General features: G+C 41.8%; 1 protein-coding gene across 1 annotated transcript in view; it reads right to left on the bottom strand.

Annotated features, from left to right (window-relative positions):
* Positions 1–23,363, bottom strand: part of LOC122800838 (neurogenic locus Notch protein-like) — a gene marked incomplete in the record, with an annotated part of 809,298 nt that overhangs the window by 103,772 nt on the left and 682,163 nt on the right. The window contains 1 exon segment of the mRNA XM_044070145.1: positions 18,219–18,262. Coding sequence (XP_043926080.1) covers positions 18,219–18,262 — 44 coding nt within the window.

The raw sequence follows: 23,363 nt of genomic DNA, 5'->3' as shown, positions 1-23,363 counted from the left end.
ACACTGAAAGGATAGGATAATATGGTTTATACTTTCAAATGTTGAACTCTAACTATAGCTGAGAAAAAAACCTGCAATGTCAGCAAATATCTATCACAGTGCAGTTAACTAGTCTGTCAGATACGAGAATCTAAATTTAAAATTAACATATGTAAATACTTGTATATCAGGAAAGTAAAAGCGATCCAGTTCTTAATGAGTACTTGAATTAGTAATTAAAGGAAAAGTATGTCCAGATCTGTGGCATATAGTGATAACTCCCTGACTAGACAATCCAAACAAACTGAGTTTGAGTAGCTCCTTGAATGCTAGAAGAGCCAGGTGGGTGGCTGGGAGTGACAGGTCTTTGCTGGCTCATCCAGTCTAGTGGGAAAGATGACTCAAGTTGGCTGGAACGCAAGGACAAGCATAAGCTTGTTTTTAGTTGATGACTAGGGAGTTGTCTTCACACACACACACACACACACACACACACACACACACACACACACACACACACACAATTACTCACCAACCCTCGGTTGCAAGACCCTTGAAGTGAGACCAACATCCTCCCCCTCGACCTTCAGTCCTTGAAGTGAGAGCAACATCCTCCCGACCAACATAACGTATACATCCTCCCGCTCAAAATGCATTTGAACCGGCGGCCGGAAATACATGCGCGCGGTGAGCTCCATTCCGACTGACTGCCCTAATGAGCTGACGTCATCGTGCAGTAAAGCGCGAAAATGTGAACATTTAAAAAGCTACCCCCCTTCTAAATAAGTTGTACTGAATTCAGTACACTGCGTATGCCTCCCGACGTCCCTGCTGTCCACACCAGGACACAGCAGGCCACGTGGACGTGGACGTGGCCCTGGACGTTACCAGCGGGGACACGGTTCCAGTGGACATGTGTCGTCGGACAGTAGCCAAGCTGTACCTCTGCCTGGTAGTGCCCATGCAACCCCTGGCAGGCACAGGTCACGTGGCCGTGGTCGCAGGGACGTCGGGAGGCATACGCAGTGTACTGAATTCAGTACAACTTATTTAGAAGGGGGGTAGCTTTTTAAATGTTCACATTTTCGCGGTTTACTGCACGATGACGTTAGCTCATCAGGGCAGCCAGTCGGAATGGAGCTCACCGCACGCATGTATTTCCAGCCGCCGGTTCAAATGCATTTTGAGCGGGAGGATGTATACGTTATGTTGGTCGGGAGGATGTTGGTCTCACTTCAAGGACTGAAGGTCGAGCGGGAGGATGTTGGTCTCACTTCAAGGGTCTTGCAACCGAGGGTTGGTGAGTAATTGTGTGTGTGTGTGTGTGTGAAGACAACTCCCTAGTCATCAACTAAAAACAAGCTTATGCTTGTCCTTGCGTTCCAGCCAACTTGAGTCATCTTTCCCACTAGACTGGATGAGCCAGCAAAGACCTGTCACTCCCAGCCACCCACCTGGCTCTTCTAGCATTCAAGGAGCTACTCAAACTCAGTTTGTTTGGATTTTCTAGTCAGGGAGTTATCACTATATGCCACAGATCTGGACATACTTTTCCTTTAATTACTAATTCAAGTACTCATTAAGAACTGGATCACTTTTACTTTCCTGATATACAAGTATTTACATATGTTAATTTTAAATTTAGATTCTCGTATCTGACAGACTAGTTAACTGCACTGTGATAGATATTTGCTGACATTGCAGGTTTTTTTCTCAGCTATAGTTAGAGTTCAACATTTGAAAGTATAAACCATATTATCCTATCCTTTCAGTGTTGAGTTTTAACTTCTGTTAAGATTGAGGCAGAAAAGTAGTCTTATTGTATGTGTATGTTCAGTATGTGAACCACACTAACTGTAAAGTGATTATCATTTCTGAATAAAACTGCAGATATGACATGAGAAAGCAATACTGGTGCATTTTGTGTTCCTTTAACCCTGATTATGACATTTTAAGAAAAACTAAGTAACACAAAACTATTTTCTGCTCTTAATTACCCTTTAATATGGTCTTTGTCTGGAATTTGTTAACAGGTCAGTGATAATACTTTGTGGCAGAAATGCATTGCTACATAAACCAAGTGTGTGTGTGTGTGTGTGTGTGTGTGTGTATACATGCACAAAAATAAAAATAAGTAAATAATACTGACATAAAAAAGTAAGTAGATAAGTAAAAGAAATGTATGTAGAAAAGGTATGAATACAAGTGGGGCAACATGAAAGGAACAATTCACACTAGGGAGAGAGTTTTTTGAGCTGCACTCAGGAACTAGGGCTGTTGCTTAGCTTAGTGAACTTTGGAGTGGCAGACAATGTGGAGGCATGCCAGAAAAATGATATCTTCATTAGGGAAATAGGAGCTAGTGATTATAGCAAATTGACAACTCAGTTGGGGAAAGAGAGTGGAAGTCTAAAGACATGAGTTTATTTGAGAAGGCAAGGGATAAAGGTATAGGACAGGAGAGTGTGTGTGTGAAAATGCCCCAGGTGGGATGGGATGTACTGGTAATTACTCATGGTGGTGTGGTAGGGAATACCTCAGGCTTGAACCCTGTACCTTGTAAGCAGGTGTTAAAGACCTGAATTCCCTACCCACCACCATTTGTAAAAAATTTGCAGATTTTTGCCTCATATTTGATCATCTGATCTATTCCTCATATCTGTGGTGTTTAAATATTGCAATGCTTGAAATTTGATGGTGTGGTGGTAGCAACGTAGCATTGATGCCTCACAGCTGTAGGTTCTTGGGTTTGGTTCTTGGCTGGGGTGCCTTCTTTGTGGGGGTGGGGGGTCTGTACCTTCTCCCTGTGTTTGTGTGGGTTTGCTTTTGTGTCCTCCCATGTTACAAAGACATGTCTGCATTATTTTTTCCTGGGCCTCTGCTGAGAATTGTTTTTTTTTGTTCCAAGTCAGACTGTCCTGATTAACAAATTGACAGGCATTTAAATTTCAGACTTCAGGTTTCTGAATGTTTACTTCCTTACATATTTGGTGCAGTGGCAGTATTGTTGCCTCACAGCTATAGGTTTTCTGGTTTGATTCTTGGCTGGGGTGCCTTCTGTGTGGAGTCTGCATCTTATCCCTGTGTTTGTGACATAGTAAAACAACTTTTTATTCTAGTAATAAATATATAGTAACACAACCTTTTTATAGCAATTTTTTTAAGTTTATAACTATTTGAAATCTGTTCTTATTTTTGGGACTGTAATACCTTGTTATTGGCTTTGTCCAGGTTTTTTGTGCTAAGGTTGACAGCTATGGCAAGAACTGAATTCACTGAATATGTTTGAGGGCTGTATTCCCTCATTACTGGGTTTGTCCAGGTGTTTTGTGCTAAGAGGTTGACAGCTATGGTGAGAACTGAATTCATTAAATGATGGCCATTTAAGTTTCAGTCTTCCTCTCTTTCACAAAGCAGGTGATTTGGCATAGTGGTATGTTGTTCTGACTATTTTGCACAGTGACCTTGGCAGTAAAATGTATGATGGTAACACAGCATTTTATTCTAGCAGCTTTCCAAGATTATACAAGCAATGTTTAATGTGTTCCTGTTTATTGCCCTTTTGATCCACCCCAATAAATTTGGCTTTTTCCAGACTTCTTGTGCTGCGAAGTTGAGATGTAGTTGAGTATTGTGTAGATTTTACAAGGAGCTGAGACCTGCAGGGGAAGAGAAGTTTAGTGCTGATTATGCTAAGTCGGCTCACATTGCTAGTTGCACAAAATGTTGTGTACTTGCTTTTAATGCAGAATGTTGTTGGTTCTACTCCCATAAGGGGTGAATGCTGCTGTACTGAAAGTTAAGACACTAACTATGAGCCTGTTATCAGTTTGCCATCCGTTTCCTATTGCAATATTACTAGCTTATTATTAATGTAATTTAGGCAATTTATTCCTCAGGGGCATCAGACACTTTATTTTTCGGTGAAGTCATGAAATATAAAGGTGATTGCTAGCAACAACCTCTTCATTGGTTAGATTTATTTAACGTGGAATTATTTAGATGACTTTTTTTTACTACTTCAGAGATTGTGCATATTATTTACTGATAATGGTGGACTGTAGAAGTTTGACTAGACTTTTATGATGGAAATGTTCTGAATTGGGCAGTTTTGTTTCATTGTTTACTGGAAAAATGTTCAAAGCAATAGGAAGGTGTATCAAAAAGCACACGTATGTTTCATATGCAAGGGGCCTATGATTTAAACGCAGCCCAGAATTAATTTTTATCTGCCACGGGTAAAATGTATTTTTCTTTGAATGTGTTTTAATGTTTCAATGAATGTGAGTTTCAAGGGCAGAGAAATTTTAATGCCAAGTTTGTTTAGCAGATGTCTTAGTGTTTGTGCTGTAAAATGCAAAATAAAACTTTCAAATGAAGTTCAAATCATCATAGTAGTAAATCAGTATGCACATTAGTGTTTATGGTAAATGGAGTGAAATAGCAAAGTAATGGATCATTGGAATGGCTGCAGGGGGAGGCTCCATTTCGACCATGGTTTTGTGAGGGGGAAGGGCGGCAAACTTAGACAGCCCCAGCTGAACCATACCTCCCAACTGTCCAGATTTTCAAAGAATGAATAGATTTTTTTGCTTCTTATTTTTGGTTTGTTCCTCAGTTTGTGGTTTTCTGGCAAATGATTTAGGAATTAAGTCACTAAATGACACTAGTTTCAGACTTTATAACCTTCAGAAAAATGCATGCTAAAATAAGACTTGTTCTATCAACTGTCCCAGTTTATACAATAGCAATTTTAGTACTGTTTATATGTTCCCTCAATATATTTGGCCTTGTCCAGATTTATTGCATTAACAGGTTGAGAGGTACATGCAAATAAATTGCTTTATAGAATTAGGCATAGCCAAACTTCAACTGTCCCTGATTTTGGCTCAAAATGTAGCTCTTCCCTAATGATCCCTCCACAAAATAGCAATTTTGGAAGAAAACATAGAGGGTTTACTTTACTTTTATAAATAACTGTAATGATCAGAGTTATACATTACTTTTATTTCAGAAATGCATGTAGATTCTCTAATTTTGTCAGCTGCTCTAAGTTAACTGTGCTCATATTAAAATGGTGTCCCTCCTTTGACAGGTTCCCAGCTGTATTGTCTGGCAATTTTATATTTTTGCATCACATTTTTGGTCCGTTTTTCATAAAATTGCAGTTTTCTGGCAAATTAGTGGCAAATTGTTAAAGACTGAAGTTAGAAAATAATGCAGATATTTCATTTTCAGATTTCATACCTTTCAGAAAATTCCTACTGATGCAAGACCTACTACTATTCTATTATCTTTCTAAGTTTATAAGAGCAATATTTTAAAAAAATGTCCTTATTTTTGGGCCTTTGCCTCAGTTTTATTTATGAGTTTGTTGCTGTAAGAGGTTGAGAGGTTGTGTGTGTGGTAGGTAGTATACCTCTCAACTGTCCACATTTTGCAGAATGTCCAGATTTTTGCCCCATATTTTTTGTCTGTTCCTCATAAATTTTGTGATTTTTCTAGAAAATCATTGAAGGCTGAAGTTGCTAAATGACAGACATTTGAGCTTCAGACTTCATGTCCTTTGGAAAAATTCATACTAGCACAAATCCTGTTCTAGCAACTTTCTAAGTTCATGAGAACATTATTTAATATCTGTCCCTGTTTATTTTAGGCTTTGTCCATATTTCTTGCACTAAGAGGGTAGGTAGGGGTGTGTGTGTGTGTGTGTGTGTGTGTGTGTGTGTGTGTGTGTGTGTGTGTGTGTGTGTGTGTGTGTGTGTGAATGAAACATCCTAGTTAGTGGTAGCAGGTGGTTAGTAATTTACTCAAGCTCAAAACTTGTACCTTAGTTACAGAAAACAAAAGCATAAAGTCTCTACCCCAACTACCATGCTGCATTTTTCAAAGAACTGACATTTCAGGTTAATTTTCAATTCAAGGAACCGAGTTTGAGTGAATTTATATTATATTACTGAAGAGGCATTACAGCGAATGCCTCTTCATCGACACTAAAAGAGCGAACCGTGAATTACGAGAGTGGCCGTAGCTTGGCTGGGGAGGGGGGTAGCAGTTTGAGAGCCGTCAGTACAAATTTGAAAATCCTGGCTACACCCCTGCGTGGTCGGACACAGTGAGCTGTACAACCTGGCCTGTACAATCTGGAGCTGTCAATAATACCCCATGTAGGCCTCACAAAAGGCAGAACTGTGTGCACACATACACGCACACAGCAAAGACATCTGTAGGGCACCACAACACCCACATGCATACTGAACAGACATGTCCAATCATAACACTGGCCCTTACCCACACACAAGATGTCATCCATTGGTGCAGCCTATGCCCCTGACAAACATTATCACCCTGTGCATATGATGAAGCCTGTGCTGCATCCCTGTCATCCACACCATTGGTGCAGGGACATGCTCAAATGGTCTGATGCACATGGTGTACAGAATAGTGAGAAGTGTATATTACATTAGTTGTGTAAGAATAGTGAGAGAAGTGTATATTACATTAGTTGTGTGTGAATAGTGAGAGATGTGTATATTACATTAGTTGTGTACTGTTGACATGCACCAGACATACCATGTAGTACAGGTTTAGCATACATTGCTATATGTTCACAGTATGTGTCTCAGTAACAACAGTAACAGCATGTTGGTAATGATGCCCTGGTTCCCTCCTTATGGTCTACTTGCATGTGCCTACAGGTAGCACTGTTTGCAGTCTTCCATGTGTAACTGTGGAGTACTAACAGGCACATATGGCAATATCAGCATGCTATATGTAGCCTCAGCCTGACTGTTGGAAAGTCTAACATAACACAGATGTCCACACATATACTGATCCAGAAGCATGTGGGCAGTTTAGTAGGCTACAGTGGCTACAGACGTGACATCCATACCAGGTCACATCACAGGTATGTTGACATGGTGCAGGGGTTGTACACAGTGGTCTGGCCAGTGATAATGTTGGAGGCCACTTCATAGCATGAAGCCTCACTGTGTAGCAGTAATACCCTGTCACATTACAGGAACATGCTCACACTCACGGGGTCAATAACACTATAATGCACACCCCATAGTGTTGAGGTGAGGACCCTTGCTTATGTGTTCATCACCATCACAGTACTGTGAACCCACATGACGTGACACAGAGAAAGAACATGTACAGGTAGCCAGTGCGGCTGAGAGTGATGGCATCAATAGGGTAGTGGACTGCATCACAATGAGGGGTTAGGGATCCTGTGTGTTCTGTATGGTAGCATACACCCTCACTCCATGCAAAAGACAGCCATACATACCTACATACACACACACACACTGTGGAGACCACAAATGTCATACACATATGGATAGCTGATGTGTGTGATACACACACCACACCTGCCTATGTCATGCTTTCCACACTGCAGTATGTACAGATCTCTACAACAGTGTACAGGGGTGTGTAACAATTGGGATGTATTCCCCACCATATGTGGCATATATGGTCACATAAGCAAACACACATGGCAATACTGTGAATGATACACCTGCTATATGATGATACGTCTGACAGACATGCAGCAGTATTGGCCACATTATGTGTACTAATGCTACCTTCGGCAATTGTGCTGCTATATGCACATGAGAGGATGTAAGTGTTACAGGTGTCAAGTGACGTACTGTCGGTGACACCTGACCGCTGTGTAGGTTTTGTGTCTCCACCATCAAGTAACGGTAACATAGCGTAATGTTTGCACATGTAATGGTAGGATGGCGTGCGACACACCTGTGAGCCGTCCCCGGCAAACATCCATCTACACAGGTGGATCACCACTTTATGTACACACATCCATCCATACCTGCTGAATATCCTACCGTACTGTCAATATGTCACCATATACAGGTGTCAATGATGGGGCTGCATTGCAACTGCATGTCGTAGTTAGGCACAGATGAGTTACTTACATCAGCTACTGCACATGCATGGTAGCTGCATGCACACTACAGATTGTACATGTGTATTGCTACTACATGCCTGTCATGTAGCCATGTTTGTATGCATTGCAATTGGTGGACATGTGTGTTGACATACATAACACATGAACTGTTGTATGATATGGTGGATGTCATGGGTAACTAGTACAGAGGGAATGTGTCCTCGGTCAACATTGCTGCCTCATGTACTGTTAGCATTCAACAGCCATGGGCCCACCTTCCATTTGCGTGTGTATGATTGCTGTAGCCACTTGTCTGCACGGAGGACAGCAAAAGCTATGCTATGTACATATGTGTTGTGTGTGTGGTCCATGCACATATCCACTGCAATTACATGTATGACATAGCCAAACATGTGTGTTCGTTGGTGTACAGCGACAGTCATCTGTCACAGCTGTGTAAGACCCAGGGCCCCTGGTATGTGTAGAGCCAACTTGGTTATGTACAGTGGTATCATTGCAATGCATAACACATGATGGAACCCTGTCGGTACATGTGTAGTCTGCACATTTGCTGTAGAACTATGTACAGTCCACTGGTCATGAGTTACACGGTGTTGTGTTAATGTATGGCTGTGTATTGCTGGTCCAATGACATGGTGATGTCGGAGGGCTACACTGTAGATTGTGGTGTGTACCTCTGTGATATGCACCTGAGACATCTGTGATAGCTCCTGAGTGTGTACTGGTCAATACATGTGAGTGGCCTTCATGTACGTGGGGACAGTAATACCTTACTGTGCCCTTCTGTGTTTGGAATCCGTGTGCATGCAAGACGGCCCTTTGCAACTGCTGTGTGAGCATGCCCAGTACGCCATTGTGTAGATGGACACACAGAACATTCCAAACTACGCCCTTTCGTGTTTAGAATCTGTGTGCATGCAAGACTGCCCTTTGCAACTGCTAAGTGTGTAAGCATGCCCAGTACGCCATTGTGTAGATGGAAACACAGTACATTCCAAACAGATGTGTGATACTAAGCGTGTGGGCATGGCCATTGACATCCTGTATAGCGATGGTGGTCATCCAGGCAACAGATGTCCATTTTCTATGTCACGATGGATGCCTACATTGAACACACTGATTGCTGTCTTGAAGGGTGTACTGTCTCTGGTGCATCCCGTATCTATGTAATGTTGCTGTAGTGCTCTGTAGATATCTGGTTGCCCTGATCACACCACTGCCATGTGTTTGTCTATGTCTACCTTGGGACAGTAATATGCTTTCAGACTGCTCACTCTCTATACATTCCCTATCGGCATCCTTGCCTTTGCGGATGATGTCACCCACCTAGAAGTGTGCCTCTAGGAGTGCTGTGTTCAGTAATCTCAGTAGCGCAATCTGTAAATGCGTCATGCTGTAGTGTGTTAGGGTAGTTAGGTGTATGTTCGACTCCCATCCATGCCAAGTGTGTGTGTGTGTGTGTGTGTGTGTGTGTGTGTGTGTGTGTGTGTGTGTGTGTGTGTGTGTGTGTGTGTTTGCACGCATGCTCCCGTCTACCTGGGGATGCAGTCTTGTTTTTAGATGCCGCATACCAAAGCAGTTTCCTACTGACATCTTTGCCTTTGCGGATGATGACACGCACCTAGATGTCTAGCTCTGGGACTGCTGTGCTTAGTAATCTCGGTAGTGCATTCTGTAAATGCGTCATGCTGTAGTGTATTACGGTAGTTAGGTGTATGTTCAACTCCCAGTCCTGCCAAGTGTGTGTGTGTGTGTGTGTGTGTGTGTGTGTGTGTGTGTGTGTGTGTGTGTGTGTGTGTGTGTGTCTGTGTGTGTGTGTGTGTGTGTGTGCACGCATGCTCCCGTCCACCTGGGGATGCAGTCTTGCTTTTAGATGCCGCACACCACAGCAGTTTCCTACCGACGTCCTTGCCTTTGTGGATGATGACACGCACCTAGATGTCTGCCTCTGGGACTGCTGTGCTTAGTAATCTTGGTAGCGCATTCTGTAAATGCGTCATGCTGTAGTGTATTAGGGTAGTTAGGTGTATGTTCGACTCCTAGCCCTGCCAAGGGTGTGTGTATGTGTGTGTGTGTGTTTGCGTGCATGCTCCCGTCCACCTGGGGATGCGGTCTTGCTTTTAGACACCACACACCACAGCAGTTTCCTACCGACGTCTTTGCCTTTGCGGATGATGACATGCACCTAGATGTCTGCCTCTGGGACTGCTGTGCTTAGCAATCTCGGTAGTGCGTTCTGTAAATGCGTCATGCTGTAGTGTGTTAGGGTAGTTAGGTGTATGTTCGACTCCCAGTCCTGCCAAGTGTGTGTGTGTGTTTGCGCGCATGCTCCCATCCACCTGGGGATGCAGTCTTGCTTTTAGATGCCGCACACCACAGCAGCTTCCTACCAATGTCTTTGCCTTTGCAGATGATGACATCCACCTAGATGTCTGCCTCTGGGACTACTGTGCTTAGTAATGTCGGTAGCGCGTTCTGTAAATGCGTAATGCTGTAGTGTGATAAGGTAGTTAGGTGTATGTTCGACTCCCAGCCCTGTCAACTGTGTGTGTGTGTGTGTGTGTGTGTGTGTGTGTGTGTGTGTGTGTGTGTGTGTGTGTGTGTGTGTGTGTGTGTGTGTGTGTGTGTGCTTCCAGCTGCCTGGGGACACAGTAATGCTTTTAGATGCCTCACACCACATACATTCCCTATTGGCGTCTTTGCCGTTGCGGATGATGTCACCCACCTAGAAGTATGCCTCTGGGAGTGCTGTGTTCAGTAATCTCGGTAGTGCATTCTGTAAATGCATCATGCTGTAGTGTGTTAGGGTAGTTAGGTGTATGTTCAACTCCCAGCCCTGCCAAGTGTGTGTGTGTGTGTGTGTGTGTGTGTGTGTGTGCGTGTGTTTCGAGCTGCATGACAACAGTACATTGCTTTTACAGTATTCACTCTCCATAACATCCGTGCGGCGTCTTTGCCTTTGATGCTGCTGTCTGCAGGCTAGACATGTGCCTGTGTGAATCATGTGATCCACTGATCACGGTAGCGCGTTTTGTAACTGCGTGATTCTATCATGTGGTACAGTGCTTATGATTATGTTCTGCTCCCAACCCTGCCACGTGTGTGTGTGTGTGTGTGTGTGTGTGTGTGTGTGTGTGTGTGTGTGTGTGTGTGTGTGTGTGTGTGTGTGTGTGTGTGTGTATCTATCTACATATATATATATATATATATATATATATATATATATGTATGTATATATATATATATATATATATATATATATATATATATATATATATATATATATATATATAAAATGTATATTGTATATAGATATGTATGTTGGGATTATCACTCCTGACTCTGCTGCATTGTCTGTACATGAACACCTTGGATGTATGTACATCTGCTATGGCTCTGTGATAGTGCGCATACTGTGTGTTGTAGTGATCATGGGTTATACATGTGTAGTGACCGGTTATTGTGTTGCTGGGTATTACACGGGCATTGGAAACAATGTTAGTGCAGCACCTTTGACTGGTCGTATGCAGAGCTCGGCAACAGTCAGCAGTGGTTATTACATTGGAATGTGAGTATGGCTCATATCCATCTGTAGTAACTGTCAATTCTATGCACCTCAGGTTAACATTAACGATGCACGTTTATCCACAGGTTGTGGTACAGATCCCAGGACTGTATGTGTAGACATTGACAGGTGCAGGACTGAGTTGTATGGGATGCATGGAGGGGTGTCCATGGCCAGTAATGGGTATCTCTACAGCCTGGCAGGTACGGTCTGTGATTGTCCCACAACCTCCTGTATATGGCTGACACATGCTGTACCTGTGTATATGCAGACACACACACTTACCACAAACAGCTACGGCTATCACATACACACACCCATTGCACCACCATTGGGCCATGGAATAACCGTTGTCCCTCACACACACACACACACCTACGTGTACATTGGATAACTCTATGACAGCTCTGGACATGTTAACACCACACCCTGTGCATATGATGTCACCTGTGCCACCACCTGTGATGTGTAACATTGATGCAGGATCTGACTAACCTGGTGCTGCTGCACACAGTGGCTTTATTCCACTGTATTGATGTTAGCATGCTGTTAACACACAGTGTGTTACTTCCAGGTGTACTTCAGCAGGCATGATGTCGTCTCCATCCATGTGCCATTTCACTGATGTGTGTAGTATTGGCAGCATGTGTGTCTGTGTGTGCAGTACATGTGTGATGTGTGTAATACACATGTATACATGCTTACAAATGCATACACGACATTACACAGGCGTCACCATTCGTACACTAGCTTACTCGTTCTTCCACACGCACACACAGGCTAACATGCATGCACACATGCTTACTTGGGCTTACTGGCATGCACAGTCACAGACACACTCTGGGCAGGTTTCCAGGTCACATCGGTGGTATCCATGGTGTACGCCGTCAGTCTCCTGACATTCCCTAGAATAGCTCATGACACATCTCTTCCACCGAGTACTGACAGCACACATGTGACACTGCTCTGGTGAGGTTACAGTGTTTTGTACATACACACTCATGTTGTCACCTATCTTCTACTCTAATAGTCCCCTTAACCTACACTACATTGTAGAGGCTTGGCCCATATGGCATGACATGTTGTGATTCACTATCCTCAGCCTCACTTGCTTGACATTGCCTACAAATGCTTCGTTACATCTCTGACAGAGCGCTTCCACACATAAGTACCGGTACGCAGTAGTCATGTTGTCTCCAGCTTGCCATTCATCTGCATGGCGTACTAACATCTAACTAAACCTATATTTTGTATGTATATTACCAATATGTCTTGTTTTGAAGCGCAGCACGTTCTCGTGGCGCTGCGCTATGCTTCCACACCAGGGATTGGGGGAGGACAACTACTGGTTCATTGATATCCAATTGACAAAGCCACCACTGGCCTTGGACTTGGACATTGGCATGCTTCTTCGACTGTATTCATACTGTATTTGCAGCTGTCATTGCTCCATTTAGCAACGTTCAAAACGTTAGTCGCATAACATCTGGGTACATTTCTGCACATAACTCTGCTCTTGCACGGACAGCTTACTGTTTCATGTATCGCGTAATTATGTAGGGTTACCACCTGTCCCACTTTGGGAGGGACAGTCCCTCTTTGGGCAGTTGTGTCCTGCAAAAAATGTGAAAAAATGGCAAATGTCCTGAGATTTTAGGACAAAATTATTTCCTATATATTTTATGTAATAGTTGCATAAAACAGTTATTCTGTATCTGAAACAACTAAATGTTATAAGAAACAGAATAAGGAACTAACATGCTACAAGAATAAACTTTTATTCAGGCAAAAAAATGAAGTTATGTCCTTTGTACTGGCCGTGGGTATGTTTTGCCCTGCAAAATCTGATGTTTGTAGCACAAATGTCCCACTTTGGGCATTTGGAAAGGTGGCAACCCTATAATTACATCATTTGCATAGCTTACACATACAAATGGGGTATGCTGGAAATCCCAACATTGTCCATGCAATGTTCATGTTACGGGCAGTCTTGCACGCCCCTGCAGGTGTTTGCTGAATAGCCTGGCAGTCATCTTTCCTTGCTGTACTCTCACTCAATCCATACACGCCGGAGGCTTCATGTATCATGGCCTAGGCTTTGCTGTGTGCTATGTCTATTTGTGGTGTATGCATGGCTGTGGGTATGTCCCACTGTCATCACTGGTAAAGGTGACACCCTGTAGATACTTCCTGTAGACTGCTGTGTCATTTGATATGTCAGTACATACCTGCGGATGAACTTCCTACTGCAGCGCTTTTCATACCTTCTGAGTTATCTTGCAGTTGATAATGCTGTTTCCTCAGACATGTATCTGTTTCTGATCATACCTATCAACCTCCTAGTGCAAAACATCTGTACAAAGCCTAACATGATGGGGGGACAGATAGGGGCAGATACTACATATTGCTCTTACAAACGTAGATAGTTGACAGTATTATAGGTTTTGCATTAGTATGACCTTTCTGAGGGATTTGGGGTCTTAAACACATATGTTTATCATTATTTAATGATGTCAGTTCCCAGGTATTTGGCAGACAGGTACAGATTGTGAGAGGAACACACCACACATATGAGGCATACATCTGCACATTCGTACAGTTGTGAGGTATGTTTCTGATACTGGACATCAATTTCCTTACGCCAATACACACAATACATGGCGCCATCACAGGCCAGTTACCATTACATTCCTATTGCAGGACACACCCACCCACTGGGTTATATTCCTCACACAGGCCAACAGGTGCTTATACACACTAATTATTCCATCATGTACCTTATGTGTACGCCGGTATTTGCGCTTTCCGTCAGTGGCAGAGCTCACGTACGAGTATGGGGCACTGGACACTGCATCGGTGACACTGCGTGACACCCTGAGGGAAATGTCTTTTGAGTCTATTAACCTTCCACATTGACTTTCACAGGCCATACATTGTAATTCACATTTGTGGACAAACATGTTTATGACTTGTACATGTTTTGTCATTTGTCCTGACGTCTTTCTTCTCACCTGACCACCTAGTATCACTAGTTCTGTACATTTCATTAGGATGGATTAACTTCATACCTCTCACCTGTACACATTATGAGCCATGTACATAGAACATGGGGAAAACACCATTCATTTTCTATTCTGTGAGCGGATTACACACGTGCAGGCGCACTTGCATATCCTTATTGTGAGTTACATATGTTTCATAGATAATTGTGCTTCCATGAACTTTCATAAATCTGACCGTAACAGTTACATATCTGTATTCCAGTTTACGGACTACTGTGAAACACACGTTCACCTTTACATATTTAAATGTGTGTACTGGACGAACACTTTCATTACACTTTCAAGTTATATGTGCAGTGGTCGTAGGTCAACCAGGACTGCATTCACGTTGGCCGGATACCGGAACCACTATTCTACTGGTGTTCTCCCTCATTGATATGCATACCCATAATACTTAGCTACATCAACATACGCCTCATCGCTTCACCTACGACACAGGCATCTATTCTCCTGCTAGGAAAAAGGTGGTACTACATATTACACATTCCCTATTGCCTACTGCTGTGGACTCTGGCTGCATTATTAATCACTCCGAGGATATGCAGAACACCAAGGCATATAGTCCAGCCACATACAGGTCTTTGGTTGTCAGGGTGTTCATGTAGTGATCTGGGTTTAGGCTTGTCCACCTGGTGAACGGAACTTCCCTGGCAGAGGTCAAATGTCAGACGAAGCATATGGACAGGGATTATCTCCCTATTTTGAAGTTTTACCTGTGTTTATAGACACAGTTGTTTGGACACCTGTTAGCATCTTATTCTGTTGGCATTACATATTATGGGTGGGGTTGTTACAGTCCATACTCCACGGTGAGGGGTGTTCCCATTCACATTTTACTATTACCTGTATACAGTCATACGGGGATTATTATTTTTGGACATGAAGTGACTACAGGTATGCAGTTGTACATTACACAAGTGTGAAGGGCTGTTCCTGTAAATATGTACGGACCATGCCTCTCAACCTCTTAGAGCACCGAACCTGTGCAAAACCTACATGATGGGGGGACAATTAGGGACACATTTTAACGATTGCTCTTACAAGCTTAGAACATTGATAGAATGCTAGGTTTTGCAGTAGCATGACTTTTCTGCAGGTGTATCCGACCAGTAGACTAAGTACGGCTGGATTTGGTGGACGTTCTGGTATGGTGGCAGGTTGTGTGTTGTGGAGGGTATGCTGGGTAGGCTATTATGCATCCAGGTATGTTGCATTTATTATGGCCAGTTCCATCAGGACCCATCTGTGGGTATGTGACGGTGCCGTATCTATACACTTGTCTCACATATTTCCATATTCATATGTTTGTGGGATTATGTTCTACACTATAGCCTGTCTGCTTGTTTTGCAGCTGTTTCTACATGAGGTTGTGTTTCTTTCCACTTCACCTGCTGCCCCCTCATACACCTCTGGTTCACCTTTTCTGCATACGACACAAGTATTGCCTTTGAGGAATTTACCATTAAACACACACCCCTCACATTCGAATTACTCACACCCCATAGAGCACTACTTTGGTTGTTGGCCCATGACACAGCCAGAGTTGCACATTGACTACCCTACATGTGTCGAGTACCTTTATGGTTGTGTGGACTACCCTGCCATGTTTGCTTTCCACATGCTATACCTCACGCACATAGGTACACACCCTTTTTTCACTTTCGTTACTTGGTTGGTGTATCCGGGTACTACCCGTTTGACTGTGTCACATACACATTCGGATTATACAGCTGACTTCTGGATTTTGACAGCCTGTTCTACTCATTGGTAGGATGGCATCTTTTCCTATGTCCAAGCTATTCCTTACATATGTCCGACCGTTGTGGACATTGCCTTCCCACAGTCAACGGTTGTGTTTCCACCTTTTCAATTGGCCACAGTGTGACGTAGGGTTACCACCTGTCCCACTTTGCGAGGGACAGTCCCTCTTTGGGCAGTTGTGTCCTGACATGTAATTGTCAACATGGCAAATGTCCTGAGATTTTAGGACAAACATATTTCTTATATTTTATGTGATAGTTGCATTAAACAGTTAATTCTGTATCTCAAATACCTGACTGTTATAAGAAACAGAATAAGCAACTAAGATTCTACAGGAATATGCCTTTCTGTAGGCAAAACAGTTATGTTCTGTCCTTTGTACTGGCCGTGGTTATGTGTCAGCCTGTACAGTCTGATGTCTCTACCAAACATGTCCCACTTTGGCCATATGTAAGGGTGGCAACCCTACTGTGACAATTGGGGTGAACACAGCATATTTTACAGGCCGACACATACCCACGGTCAGTTTGGCAGATAGAACTTACAATTCTTGCCTATATCTAAGCTTATTCTTGTAGCATTTCGGTATCTTATTCTGTTTGCTATGACATTTATGCATTATACGTCCGGTGAAATATGTTTAATGCAACTATTGCATGATGTCTACAGAGGAATTATGTCCTCTTATTCTCTGGACATTTGCCAGTTTTACATGTTTGTGTCAGGACACATCTGCCCACAGAGGGACTGTAGCTCGCAAAGTGGGACAGGTGGTAATCTTGGTCGACGGTACAGATCATACTGTTCCTTTCGGCCTACATGTGTCTGTGTTGTTATGCTTCGTTTATATGCTCCTTCTGTTTCGTTTACATGCGTATGCTATTTCCTATCACATTTGGTATGTGAAATAAGGACATACCTTTTGTATGTGACTATTACATGGCTTGTGGGATATGATTCAGACAAACGATCACATTTCTCCTCATGTATTTTGTTATGGACATATCTGCACAGCTATGTTCCCTCCCTCAGATTATGGGTCAGCTGGTGACCCTCTCTGTTGGACTGGACGTACCTACTGGCGGCGCGCTAACATCTGATACGTTTCACTTCCACATGGTATAGCTATCAACACTACGTTGGACTACAGGCACACGGTTTTCCTGTCATTTGTTCATGGGTAGGGACCCGTTATTCCCTACCATGCATTTGTGTTTGAGTCTTCATTTTCTGTTCGCAGGGACTCTGCTTTGCATACGTTTCAGTCTCCATGGACACTGATAGGTACAATTACTATTGCTGGCGGAATATAATATTCAGCAGTTTAGGTTGCTCCTCGAAAGCCGACATTGTCACGTCTCCCTGCGCAACTTCGATATGCCCCTTGCACTCGCACACGTTTCCTATGCATGTGGCTGTGGCGGCTGCACACCTTCATTAATATGCATATGGTGCGACTACTCCACATCTATGCCGCACGGCCGGCGCAAGCCTTACGTCGGACTTGCGCCAAGCTTCATGAATCCGGGGGAGTGTTTTAATATGAGTACTACATCAAAGGAAGCTGTTCTTTTCATCTATTTTTGAAGGAATCAGACCCTTTTAACTGTAGTATTTACACATTCCATATATGTCCATTCCACAAGCATAACTAACATCAAGACCACTGTACCACAATCAAAATGATGCAACAGTGATTAAGAATTCACAGCTGTCTTTTCTCATGACTCCAGTAATTTTCACATTTTTTTACTGTTTGTTTATTAAACACATAAAAGCAGTATTAATATTTATTGAAAAAATAACAGGAATAATGCTGGGTATTGGTGCATCAGGAATCAGAAACAGCATTTCTGTCAATTTCATTCAAGACTGAGCCATTAACATGTTTGGATGCTTGTAACAATTTGCTACTTACAGTTTCTTTTCTCTGACTGCAGAGTATGATTTGAGGGTGTCTCACTGAAAATTAAGGGAAAGTGATTCAGTAATATAACTGATTATAATGACAGTGACAGCTTAAAACCAAGCTATAGAAACATTATCTAGTTAAATAATTTGTTGTAGAACATCTAAGAATTATATAAACATATCTAAATTGTACTATTTAGTGTAGAGTTAGATACTTTATTTCTTCTATTTCAAACTCTGAAAATGAAACATTTTATCTGCAAACTTGAAGGCTAAATAATATGCCAGAAGTAACATACTTAAACATTTGCAAACCATTCTGGACCAGTTCGCACTGCTCATTTTTTTTTTTTTTTGCCTTGTGGGACATGTGAACAACATACATACTCTTGAAAGTCTACTTGACTTCTTCCAAATGATGCTACATAAAACCTACATGCATATGAAAAATAAAATATGGAAAACGAGATGCTAATAACATGGAATATGAGTTTAGTAATTAAAGCAAAAGTAAGCATGTAACAAGGTTTGTGAAATGAAGTGGTAGTGAAGTAGAAGAGGGAAACTAACAGGAAGTAAACAGAAGCATAGCTTCTAACAGGAAGTAAACAGAAGCATAGCAATGGAGGTTAAGGCAGGAAAAATGCAAGTACATAAAGAACTGGATCTGGAAAAAAGAGGTAAATAGAGTAGGAAAGGTTTTAATTAAATAGCAGAAAGGAGGAGCAGAGATGAAAACCTGACTCTGCTCATCATAGGTATAAGAGAGACCACAAAATATGGGGAAATGGCAGACATATAGAACAGACACTTCATTTAAAAAGAAAAATGAAGAAAATGCACCATGCTGGGAGAATGGTTGGACAAAGTGGAGATGGTGGTAGGGAGAAATCAGGGTAGAGATAAAGGTCGTAGAAAGGAACCAAAATGTTGTAAGGGGGATAAAGCACAAGGCCCAGTTCGGTCAATTTCCAGTGTCTTGAGGGATCGAGATTCCAAAAGGAGAGCTAAAGTATAAGGATGCAGTGGACTGTTGGTCAATGTGTGATCCTGACATGTGAAGATAAGTAAAAGAAAAAGCAGCAAGAAGGGGAGCAGGAAGAAGCTTACGAACCACATGCTTACTCTCCATACGGTAGCAACATGGAAGTTCTTGATGACAATCTTGTGGCTACTTCCAAACAGAACAGTAATCTCCTGGAGAAAAAATGTGTTAATTGTCAAAATGAGTCATCAGTCAAATCTGATCCCAATTTATGACCAAGTAGCAGAGACATTTAACAGAGCGGTACTAGATAACATAGTCTAGCAAGACTTTTGTAAGGTCTTTGAAGCTGTCCTATTCAAGTAATGCCAGGAAATCTCTAAGTGATAATGTAAAGACCATATCTGAGCAACTGGTCATACAGATCTATGGCACAGAGGGCTAAAGCCCTAGCTTGTGCCATGGAAGAGACAGGTGGTGATGGTGGGGGTGAGCAGCTGATGCTGATCTGTCCATTCAGATTCAGAGGGAGGAAGTCTGCTCAACTGCATTATTGATTCCATCAGGGATTCTGAGGTCTAGAATGCAATGCTATGGATGGAGTCAGACTGTGCTACTTATTGGCCAGGGAAACAGACCATGTGTGCATAGAATGCATGTATCCCTCAAGAAAGCAGCAATCATGGAAGTTGCAGTGCTGAGGGAAGGACTTAGATAGGAACAGGGAGGACCTCCATGGGAATGACATCCTGCTTTGTTTCTGAATCTACTTCCAAAGGAGGAATAATGGACTCTTTGGTCTCATGCTTCAGTCATTGACTTAATGAACTAAAGGGCTTATTCCTGACTAGGGAATGAATGAGCCAGCTGTCTTGTTGGAGTGGGGGTGAATGGGTCAATAGTGTACTGAGAATGACTGAAGCTATATTAGTGGAATACAAAAAAGAGGAATTGATTTGATGCATGGTTTAATGGTTGGGCACAGAGGATTGTGACAGGACAGACAATGACAAAATAAGAAAAAATGGCTGGTAGAGTAGTTTTGGGTCAGTCCTGTGTCAATGTCTCTTCACTTTGTTTAATTCAGACATACTTGATCATCCAAAGAACTGGGTCACCCTCCCTCATGTTGAAACAAAGATAAAACAAAGATAAAACCAGTAGTCAGAAAAAAGTGAGAGATTAAGAAATAATTTGCAAAAGTTAACCAAGTGGGTTCAAAACTCTGGCAGTTAACATACAGTACTGAAGCTCTGAGCAGTTAACAAGCTACTTTTTTTACACCCAGAATTCATAGGGTCATATATTGGTACTAAGCTAACTGTCCTTGCGAGCCATTTTAAGCCTAGCCAATTATCCCTTCCTTGTGAGACTCAAACGCTGCCCCTTGCATTTGTAAAACAAACACTTTAACCATTAGGCCACCCTCCAGGGTTTGGTTATTTTTACATTCATCTGCTTACCTTATGATTCAGAGCTAGTCAATTAACCAAATCTAAAAACAGACAATTTGCTCTGTGGGCTTATCTGGTGAACAAATAGGAAAGATAAACAAAGTAAATAAAAGGTGACATTTGAGGTTAGTAGAAACATAGACTGTGCTCCATTTGTGTCACAGCTACTATCATATGATATATGATATATGAGCTGAGAGAGTAGAAATTATAGCAACAGAAAAAGGAAAATGAATGTAATTAGTGATCACACATATACATAAGCATCAGAAACATTGTGAGGAGGCAGTGGCAGCAGAAAGAATGTTAAGTAGCATTCTCATGGGACAAACTCCTAAAGTAAATAGGTAATACTTTCATACTACTGGATCCTGGCCAGCCATCTCCTTGAAATGTGTGCAGTTCTGGAGGGGGGATAAAATGAAAGGGATGTCAGGATGCTGGAAATAATCCAGAAGAAAACCATTGGAAGGAAATGTAATATGGAAGGGAAATGATATGACTACATAAGCTAAGGCTGTTATGAATATGAAATGTAGGACAGCTTCATATTGGTGTACAAGATAATGCCAAGGAGATGGGAGGAATACATGATTAAAGGAAGGCAAAGGGGAGCAGGCAATAGATTGCACATACTCACTACCTGCATCTTTGAAAGTACTTATTTACCAAGATGGCTGTGCACCAAGAGAATGCAATAGTGTCATGGGTGGTGGGTGGAGAACTCTTTGGGAAATCCAAGGAGACATGAAGCAGATTGTCAAAGGATAAGAAGGGAAGAAGAGTACAGATGACACAGATACACTAATTGCCTCCTCCTTCTATCAGACACATATACTGTAATTGCCCATGATATTCTGATCATGGGTTAATGAAATAGTAGTGAACTTAATTATGCACTACTAAAGGTAAACTGATACTCACTTCCATAGCAAATCTATTTATCCTGTTCTAGGAAGCTGGTTAATGTTATTGTCATAGTAGCACAAGTAAATAATATGTCATTTGAGGAAGGGGCATCTTAGTTTCATAGCTGCATTACGAAACGGCAGTAGTCAGTCAGGTCTGATAGCAGACCCAGACTCTTAAGTAAGAATAGATAAGTTTAGTAACTGATTTAGTAATTACTTAATGAAAGTTAACTAAATAGATTATTTGCCATCGGACTGTTTCCATCTCTCAGCCATTTACACAAAATGAATATAAATAAGATGCTAAACCTCAGCATGCAGTTATCCCAAGAAGCTACACATATTTGTCAAATAGTGTACTCTTCCAGTATTCAGGATGTTGACCTCCATTTGCAATGAGTCTTCAATGGTTAAACAGCAAACAGTAAGGTTAGCAAATATACAACAGTGTTTGGGCATTCTTCAGTTACAGCTTCATTTAATTGTTTTTTAAGAAATATCTAAATGAATGTTGTTACAATGCACGTGTACTCATTAAGAAAGTTTGAATTATTCTACATTAACTAATGTGCTGCATATGGCTGACTCTAAGGCATATTGTAATTCTAACTTAATATAGCAATCATGATTCTCCAGAGCTGTAATATACATTTGGACATAGTTTTGCTCTATTAAATCCACCAGCAGTACCTGCTTTGCTTGTGTTTGTTTTGTGCTAATATATTACATTTTCTTCAGCCATTTACTTATATTTTAAAATGAATATAAGTTCATCCTGGGGAGAAGCAGGAGCATAACCGTTTGTCATTTAGATGGATCTTTAGCAGGTTTTTAAACTGTACTGGGTACTTCAGCGATGTAGTTTGAATAAAGAGTCTCCAAAGCTGCTGCTGGATTTTGTAACTTTTAACCAATGTTTTTAGAGTATCTCAGGGTCCTATTGTTGAGGTGGATTTGAACTAGGTTGTGTATGGCTGGGCATTTGTTTGGTTTGTATACTGTAGATTGGGTAGCGTAAGCTGGTTTAAGGATAAGAGACTGGGTAGTTTTAGCCATTTGAGTTGTTTTAGAGCAAGACAATGATGGGTTCTGTGGGGTAGGTTGGCAACAAATATGGCTGTCTTGTGGTAACCTGTTTCAAGTTTGCTTAAGTCAGTTTTCCTGAGGTTTGTGAGTACAGGGGAGGAATAGAGTAGGGTGGATAGTAGGTGGGTCCTGACGATTGCTTGTCTGGAAAAGTTGGTTAGGTAGGTCTTAGTCCTGTAAAGAAAACTAAATTTAATGTGGACCTTTTCAATTGCAAGTGATATATGCATGTCAAATTTTAAATTATTATCAATAGGGACACCTAGTAGCTTAGTTTCCAAAACTGGTTTAACTAGTGTGTGATTGGATGAGGTGATTTTAAAGTCCTGGTTGAGGTTGTTTGTTTTGTGATTGTTGTTGGGGAATAGCATTTGTTTGGTTTTGTTGGGGCTTAGGATGAGCTTATATTTATTGGCTATGAAGGATTTTTTGGTAACTTCTTGCAGCTGTGGCAGGGAAGATACAGCACAGATGATAATCTGCATATTGTATGATGGTAGCAACGTTAGTTGCCATGTGGAGATTATTGGGGAGGACCAAGAAGACTAGTGGGCCAAGTATTGAGCCTTTTGGAACACCTACTATTACAGGAAGTAAAGAAGACAGATTACTTTGCCTACTGACTGCTTGTTGGCTATCTGAAAGGTAATTTTGGAACCATGACAGGGTATTTTTCGATATGTTAGGGGTTGCCAGCTGTAATAGGAACTGCTCAT

The sequence above is a fragment of the Protopterus annectens genome, chromosome 4.part1, assembly GCF_019279795.1.
Source record: "Protopterus annectens isolate FY-2018-M chromosome 4.part1, PAN1.0, whole genome shotgun sequence".
NCBI lineage: Eukaryota > Metazoa > Chordata > Ceratodontiformes > Protopteridae > Protopterus > Protopterus annectens.
The sequence above is the reverse complement of the archived record's forward strand: the minus strand, read 5'-3'. Positions and strand labels throughout refer to the sequence as shown.